The 8,266-nt window shown below is 54.3% G+C and overlaps 1 protein-coding gene across 1 annotated transcript; it reads left to right on the top strand.

Moving 5' to 3' along the window:
• Positions 1-425: 425 nt before the first annotated feature.
• LOC121660497 (centrosome-associated protein CEP250-like) lies at positions 426-6,371 on the top strand. Its single transcript, XM_042019860.1, has 7 exons — positions 426-549; positions 1,009-1,168; positions 2,962-3,082; positions 3,677-3,828; positions 4,311-4,891; positions 5,399-5,539; positions 5,904-6,371. Exons 4-5 carry the CDS (start codon positions 3,679-3,681, stop codon positions 4,824-4,826), a joined length of 666 nt encoding a protein of 221 aa, XP_041875794.1. The 5' UTR covers positions 426-549; positions 1,009-1,168; positions 2,962-3,082; positions 3,677-3,678; the 3' UTR covers positions 4,827-4,891; positions 5,399-5,539; positions 5,904-6,371.
• The last annotated feature ends 1,895 nt before the right edge of the window (positions 6,372-8,266 follow it).

Raw genomic sequence — 8,266 nt, 5'->3', positions numbered from 1 at the left:
ACAGCAGTGGCACCGCAGTCATCCAGCGGGTGCTCTGTGCCCTTCTTGCCTTTCCATGGCAGAGCAGCAGCTGAGGGGGTGATCCCTGGGGCTGCCTCGTGCTCTGGGCTCCATGGCAGCTGCTCTGAAGGACCATCAGTGCTCTGCTGAATCTCAGCTGCTGCCCTGGGCAGCTAGGCTAGCCCTCTGGGCTCTTGACCAGCAACCATCAGCATGGATTCCTGCTGGCCTCTTCCTGCTAGCCTTGGTGTGGGAAGTGCTTTGCCAGATGCCCTTGGTGACCCAGTGAGAGTTCGAAACAAGTTGTCCATATCCATTGTGAATCTGGCCCTTTCAGGACAGGCAGAAATGGAAAGCTGTCCTTTGCCTTTCCTCACAGTGTCTGCTGTGGCTGCCAGGGACAGGCTGTAGCCTCTGACCACTTTTTTCTGTTGGACTTGAGGTGGGAGAGTTGACATCTCGGCTGGCAGCCCCCAGAGAGTCCCAGGAACTGACTGTCCACAAAGCTCAGCAAGACAGGAGTGAGGCCCTGGAGAGGGAAAAAGCCAGGTAAATGAAAGCCTGTGGGACTCTGCATTGTGATGAATGGATTCCCTCTTTCTAATCTTTGCATCTGCCAGCATTTCCGAAGTGGCAGAGCTCTGAACCGTCCGTGCAGATGTGTTTCATTCTCTGGACGTTGTGCTTCATTTCTTTTGAGCCTTCAGTTGCAGTTTTCCTAAAGACAAAGGCTTTTGGAGTAGCTCTTTCCCTCTCAGGGGGTGTTCTGTTTTTCGGTCGGTGTCTTAACCCTGCCCAAGCTGCAGTGCAAGGAGCTGAGTACATCCGTCAGCTCCACCTTGGCTCCGGGAGTCTGAACCCTTTGGGAGCTGGATCAGCCTGGTATCCTGATTCCTTTGCTTGGCAGAAAAATGTTAAACCCACGATTTCTGATCTAAGCCAGATTCCCCTCTGAGGAACCCAGGGACACAAATGTCTCTCATGGCCATCTGTTGCCTTGTTCTGCAGGCCAACTCTAACTCTGGAAGAGAAGGAACTGAGCTTCAGAAGCCTGGAAGAAAACAACCTGGCCCAGATCAAACAGGTGTCTCAGCTTTATTCTGCTCTTCACCAGGGTGAGCAGCTCCTCTCAGACCGCATAGGAGAACTGCAGGAGCTCAGCACCCAGGTAACCTGTGCACTGATATCCCCTTCTCCAGGGACACGCACCACCACCTTCAGCTTGGAGGCCCCAGCTGCTTCCCTCTCCCAGCAGTTTCCACTGCTGCTGTGTTCTGCCCGGGGCTGCTGCTGCACCCCGAGGCCAAGGCTGGCTCTGGTGTCTCCTGCCGAGGTTTTCCCCTGATCTCTTCTGGGTCCCAGCAGGAAATCTCGGACCAGAAGCAGGAGCTTTGGAGACTCCTTTGGAGCTTCTCCATCCCTCTGTTAGCAGTGTTGCCCCAGGCAGAGTTTGCGCCTGGGCCGGGCACTGAGCAATGTGGGAACACAGGCGTGGGTATGGCCGGCTGGGGAGGGCACTTCCAGCACAGCCAGTTCATCCGGAGTTTAGAGCTGCCCCATCAAGGATGCCCATTGCTTCCCTTTCTTTGTTTTGACTTTGTCTCCATTGGAATCCTTGGCTTTGCCCCTTCTGTGTCCGGTGTGTTTTTTGCTTGAAGTCCTTTCTCCTTCATTCCTCGCCCTCCTGCCTGCTCTGCTGCCTCAGGGGCAGCCCTGTGCCTGAGGCTGTGTGCATCCGTGTTCCAGATCCACTCCCTGCAGGAAGCAGTGCTGGAGAAGGATGCTGCCCAGGCAGCTCAAGAGGAGCAGCTGCTGCGGGAGCTGGAGGAGTCCCGAGCAGGCGAACGGCGCTTGAGGGACTTGGTGCAGGTGTTGGAGGCTGAGGTCTCTGAGCTGCGTTTGAGGCTCTGTAGTGCAGAGAACAGAGCAGAGGCCTTGGCCACACAGTGTCAACAGGCCAGCGGTGCCCACTGGGAAGCTCAATCCCAGCTGGGCAAACTGCTCTTGGTTCTCCACCGCATGATCAGGGACAGCAGTGGCTTGGTCACTTGGAGCTCAGGCAAGTGTGGCAGGCTGGGTTAGCCCGTGTGCAGAGCCTGTGTTGGGGAGCAGGTGGAATGAGGAGTGGCTCATGGTCATCCTGCTATGACAGACTCAGCCTTTCAGTTTAGGCTGGCTCAGGACCATTTTGCAATGGGATTTAGGGAAGGCAAGTGCAGGAAGCCTGGAAGGGAGAAGCTGCTCTCCCATGGGTCTCCTGTCTTGGCAAGTCTTGGCAGCTTGACATCCCTGCAGAGTCACAAGTCCGTGTTTGTACGGGGAGGAATGATCAGTGTCAGAAGGGAAGAGGACCCAAGTCCTGTCAAGCCACAGGGCCCGTGCAGTCGTCCTTGGGGCAGTGCTGACATCAGTGGTCATCACAATAACGTCAGCCTGTGACACACGTCCTACTGCAAGGCGAGCTCTCGGACGATGACCAAGGCACTGCCACCTTGCAGCTAGAAAGAGGCCTTGTTTGTTGGGGACTGTGGGATTAAATCTTGAAGCAGAAGGTCTTCTCTTTTCAGAAAAGGGTCATGTTGTGAGCCTAACTGCTTCTCAGGCCAGGGATGTCCCCACAGAGCTCACGGTGGACAGAGTGGCAGCAGCCCTGCGAGACCTGTGGCAGCACCTGGAGCATTCCCAGGAAGATCTGGTAATGTGTGCCCAGTGCACCCAGAAATCCTGTCCCGCTGCCGGACTGCTGGACAAGCAGAGTGCCAAGGCCAGGATGGGTGGCAGTCCTTGTAGGGGGGTTGGCTCACTGCCATGGGGAGGAAGGAGGATCACGATCACATCTACCAGTTCTGTCCAGCTGCCCTCTCCCACCTGGGCTATTTCTGCCTTAGTGTTTGTAGCCCTTTGTCTCCTGCCAGCAGTGGCCCTGTGAGGTGATTCTGCTCCTCTTACCTCTTCTTCCAGAGTGATGCGAGGAAGAAGATTCAGGCCTTGAAGCTGCAGCTGAGCACGACGCAGGCTCAGAGGGACCATTTCAGTGCCTGCAACCAGGAGCTGCAGAAACAGCTGGCTGAAAGCCAGGAAGGTACAGCTTCTCCTCTCCCACCCACTGCCCCATCCTGTCTCGCCAGCGGGGATCTCTGATGCCACGTAGAGGAAAACTGCAGTGCCCAGAGATGGGAGAGGAGAAAAGCAACCAGCAGGAGACTTGTCCATAGCAGTGCCAGTGAAGCTTTTTTATGGAGACAGAACCCATGGCTGGCAGAGCATCTGGCTGTGCTATGAGTGATCACGTGCAGAGGTGGTGCCTTTCAGGTGCCGTGTCTCTGCCAAGGAACTGTAGCTGGATGCCTCGGCTTGATTCCTCCAAACTCCAGGCCATCCCAGAGCCTCCAGGCTCTTGGCCTCTCTGTAGCAGGGCTGGACAGGCCTCCCTGCTCCTTTTTCTCTCTTTGACTGCCCGCTCAGCATAAGCCCAAAAGCAAACACACTTCCCTATTCCTCTGAACCTTGCCCTTTTCATTCTTCTTTTTTTTCTCTGCCCAGAAGTTTCCCTCATTTCTGTCAGCTTTGGAAGCCCTTGTGGGCTTAGAGCCTGGCAAACACAGCCAGGCAAAGATGCAGGATGCACATCAGTTTGCCTTTGCTTTGCTTTTCCCCTTCTGCTTCCCTGGCGCAGCGATGTGCAGGGCAGAACGCAAGAACTCTCTAGAAACTGCCCTGAAGAAAGAGGCCACTGCGAGAAAGGCAGAGGTTGTGACTCTTCATCAGGACGTGGCATCTCTGCAGAGGAAATTGGACAACACGGAGAAGGAAAGAAAGGACGTGCTGGTGAGAATGGCAGATGCCACGAAGGGCCCTTTCCCTGCTTTTTTGGGGCCTTCTCTTGCTATATCTAAGGAGCACCTCTTTCCAGTTTAACTTTCCTAATTGCATCCTTCTGAATGAGGAGGAAAAGGTGTCGTAGTCATGTCAAACCCAGTTAGGCCTGAGGCTGCTGATTTTCCTCCATGCTGGAGCTTTCTGCCCTTGAAGCTGGAGTTCTCAGTGTCCACACTTGGAGCTCTATTCCTCCCCAAAGGAACACTTGAGCAGAGCTCCAAAAGGTCAGGGAAGGGCAGAAAGGAACCTGGGACAGGCTGAGGGAGCTGGGAAAGACGCAGCAACAAGGGGAGGCCAGGAAAGGTCTGCAGCATCCCGAGAGGCAGGGAGAGAGGGGCAGCCCGTGCCTGCCACTGCAGCAGGAGTTCAGATCTGGTTATGAAAAGCAAACAGAGATGGAATCACTGACTCTTACTCTCCCTGTTTTGCAGCATGAACGGGACAGTCTGAAGGCAAATAAGGAAAAACTGGAGCATCAGATCGAACTTCTGGAAGAATCAGTCACAGCCTCTGAAACCCGAGCAAATGCAGTGATAGACAGGAATCGTTCCCTTCAAGAAGAACTCCAGACTATAATGTCCATCTTTCAAGTTAAAAAAGAAAAACTGGAAACACAGGAAAAGGAAATGGAGATGCTCCAGAAAGAGGCAGCAGAGGCCAAAGCTTTGCAGGAGCATGTCACTCGCATGGCTGCTGACCTGTCAGAGAGGGAGAGAGAAATCAAGTTGTACCAGGAGCAGATGAAAATGCTGGAAAAGGAAGAATTTAATGCACACAGCTTCCTTGCAAAGGAAGGAACAAAACCAAATGAGGAGGGAAGCCCTGAGGGAAGAGCTGGAGCATGTGGCAGCTGCTTTGAAGAGAAAATGGAGAACGCGAACGGAGAGAGAAGGCTCAAGCCCTGCGTGCTGCCCTTGCCAAGAGTGAAGTGTCCAAAGGGACTCTAAGGAAAAAATTAACCATCCTGCAGAGAACGGCTCCCAGCAGGGACACGGACCGGTCTTGTCTACAGGTAGGCACTGGGACTGATCTCCAGTCCACTCAAACGTCCCTGAAAGATTCCAGTGATGTTTCCCATAAAGAGGTGGGAATATATATCCCTGTCAGTCCATGGCCTGCTTGGGCAAAGCAGCCAGGGCTGCAGCCAGCAGCCTTGTCTGGCTGACTGACTCCAGCCAGCCTTCTGGCCTGTGGGAATGTTTCCTGGCACACCTGGCACGACTGACACAACTCTGGAGCTTGCTGTTCAAACCAGCTCCAGTCCAAAAGCTGGGCTTGGGGAGCTGCTTCTCCCCTGCCTAGGCAAGGGTGGGCAACACGTGGTGGTTTGGATTTGGCGTGGAAAGGAACGGAGCAGCCAACCTGACCGATGGACTAAACTGAGCGGAGTTTTGTACCGAGGGCTGAACAGCAGCTGCACTGCTGGTGCTTGGAGGATGCTTCCAGAGATGGAGCGTTCTGAGGGACAGCTTTTCCGATGCTTTCAAAGAATGGAATCATCTCCTCTCTGAATACCCAGCAGGCTGCTGGAGCAGAAGGGAAGCAGCTGTCACGGCACTCAAGGAAAGGCCTGGAATGTGTGCTGGGTCTGGCTGCATCATCAGAAGAGCAGACAGAGAGGAGGGAACTCAACGCTGAGCCCACGAGGAATCCTGAGCAGGTAAAATGGGCTTTCACTGCCTCTGCAAAGCCTCAGGCTCCTCTGGAACGTGACACATTTGCCCAGGCAGCCCTTTGGAGTCCTCTGCTTGCTTCCTTCCCTCTCCCCACTGTGGGCACACACTTGTGTTTTCTCTCTCCTGTGGCACCCCGTGGCCTTCACAAATGCACCTTCACTCCGGTGTCCCCCTCCTTGCCCCAGTGTCCCCAGACACACACTTGACTCTCTTCCACAGCCCACAGCGAGTGCTTTATGCCCCCAATATCCTCTGGTGCAATTAAGGGTCTCCGAAGAGACATCTCCTTGCCTTGACATCCAGAGGTCCTTTTGCTCGATGTGACCCTTTCTCCCATCCAATGTGCAGGTGGAACATCAACGGAGGAGCCGGAAGGGACGTTGTAGGCGTCAGGAGAGGGAGAGTTTGCTCCCTGGGCGTGGGGCTTCCAAGGAGCTCAAGTAGAAGAGTTCTTCAGCGCCTTGGGTAAGCAGCAGCCCTCCTGCTGGGGCACAGCCTGTGGGAAAGGGGTCAGTGCCCTGAGCTCTGTTCAGGGGCAGTCTGGGAGCCTCTTCCTTCCCCTTCCACAAGGACAAAGTGTTTGCCAGGGCTGGAGCTGGGGGTTGTGTCTGCCCCGACAGCCGGTACCGTGGGGCTGTGGATGCTCCTGGAATGTGGGCTTGTCTGAGCTGGGCCTGGTGCCTCTCCCAGGTGTGCCTGGCCCAAGACCAACAGCACCGGCAGGATGACATGGAGAGCTGTGCAGGGACCAGGAGCTGTCCTGTTCCTCAGCAACTGCCAGCCATTATTTTGTAATAAAGAGCTTTTTCAGGAAAAGATCAGATTCAATTTTTCACTGGCACAATGAGGCTCTTGAGAGCTGTTGTGTGATTTCCCTGCTTGAGGCCAGAGCTGTCCCTGAGACAAGAAATGAGAATTTGAGGTGTTATTGAAGTGCTTCTGGTCTGAGATTTCCCGCTGGGACCCAGGAGAGAACAGGGGAAAACCTCGGCAGGAGACACCAGAGCCAGCCTTGGCCTCAGGGTGCAGCAGCAGCCCCGGGCAGAACACAGCAGCAGTGGAAACTGCTGGGAGAGGGAAGCAGCTGGGGCCTCCAAGCTGAAGGTGGTGGTGCGTGTCCCTGGAGAAGGGGATATCAGTGCACAGGTTACCTGGGTGCTGAGCTCCTGCAGTTCTGTGCTCTGAGTGGAGCTGCTCAGCTTGCTGAGGAGCAGAACACAGCTGAGAGGCCTGCTTGATCTGGCACAGTGTCCCTCCAGCTGCTGAGGGTGCAGGAGCTCCAAGCCACCCACTCGTGGAACCAAGGGGCCACTGTGACACTATGGGGTCTTGTGGAAGAAAAGGGCCATAGTGACACAGCGGGGCCTCATGGAAACCATGGTCCATTGTGACACAGTGGAGCTTTTTGAAACCAAGGAGACCGCTGTGACATGATGGAAGATGACTGAACCAAGGGGCAAGGCCGCATGGAGCCAAGGGTCCATCGTGACGCTAAGAAACCAGGGATTCCATTGTGACATTATGGAACCTCATGGAACCAAGAGGCCATTGTGACAGTCATGTGAAAAGGGGAGGCTTCTTTGCCCCATAGTGTGGAGAGATTTGCTCAGCCCTTAGTGTTGAATTAGTCTGTCAGTGTCCCAGGAAAGCCAAGGCCCTTGTGCCCAACCAGTCTGTCAGCGTCCCCTTAGGGGGATCCTTCACTGAGCAGTCCTGCTGCTTTGGGGGGTGTTTGACTGACTCGGTCAGGGAAACACCAACAGCACAAAGGAGACCCCTCAACAGCTCTTCCCCTTTATCAGCGTGTGTTCCCTGCTGCCAGTGACTGCCAGCGCCCGGGAAGGACTCACACTGACAGTTTATGGAATAACACCCTTTATTAATATAAAATCATGACAGGTTAAGGTTCAAGGATTGTCAGTGATAGTATCTGACTGTAAAAACATACTCAAAGGACTACAGAGACAAGCTCTAATCCCCAATAAAACAAGCAGTGTGCATAAAGTATGGTTCTTACCCAACAGGCATCCCTATAGGGAAGAAGACAGGTTCAGCCCCTCAACTGATCCCAGCAGTTACCGAGGAGTCTTCCCTACCTTTTCTCCCATTCTCAACTTGCTTTGATACTATTTCTTTGTGTTTAGGTGGAGCTTGAGTGACTCAAATCAGACATCCCTTTGTTACTGATGGGTGTAACATTCTCTCACTTCGTTTTTAAAGATGCAGTCAAAAAGAATGTAGAGCTTGTGCCCAGTGAGGGGTGGTTGTACCTTGCGGGTGGGGAACTTTGGGATAGGGTGTGCGTTAATATTACTGTTCTAGGCTTTCATGAACCAAGTTCATCTGAGGAGAGAGATTTCAGCAGAGTTGCTGGCTCAGCATCAGGACATCTTCCCCTCTGTCCCTTGGCTGACAGGTGCTCTGTGGTTTATCAGCTGCAGAGAACCATCGAGTTCCCTTCCCTGCAAGGATCCCTGTTGGGGTCCCTCCCGTGCCATGGAGCCCTGGGAGAGGGGCCCTGGGGGGGAGACACGGGGTTTCCCTGCCCCTGCTCAGATTCATTTCCCATTGGTTGGTTTGGGTTCCCTGATAACGCCAAGGACCCGGGGGGCCCGTGACTGCGGAGTTCCGGAGGACTGCCCCGGCCATGTGGCTGGAGAAATAAACATCTCTGAAACATCTACCACGAATCTGTCCATATATACTTCGTT

This window comes from Corvus kubaryi, unplaced genomic scaffold (genome assembly GCF_017639235.1).
Source record: "Corvus kubaryi isolate FWS band 111438036 unplaced genomic scaffold, C.kubaryi_AGA036_p1.0 36328, whole genome shotgun sequence".
In the NCBI taxonomy this organism is placed as follows: domain Eukaryota; kingdom Metazoa; phylum Chordata; class Aves; order Passeriformes; family Corvidae; genus Corvus; species Corvus kubaryi.
This window is presented reverse-complemented; position numbering and strand designations above follow the sequence as displayed.

Bases quoted from the DNA above. Each gene is read 5' to 3' on its own strand.
- LOC121660497 (XM_042019860.1), top strand. From the start codon at position 3,679: ATGTGCAGGGCAGAACGCAAGAACTCTCTAGAAACTGCCCTGAAGAAA. The intron at 3,829-4,310 runs GTGAGAATGGCA...CCTGTTTTGCAG, and splicing joins AGGAAAGAAAGGACGTGCTG to CATGAACGGGACAGTCTGAA.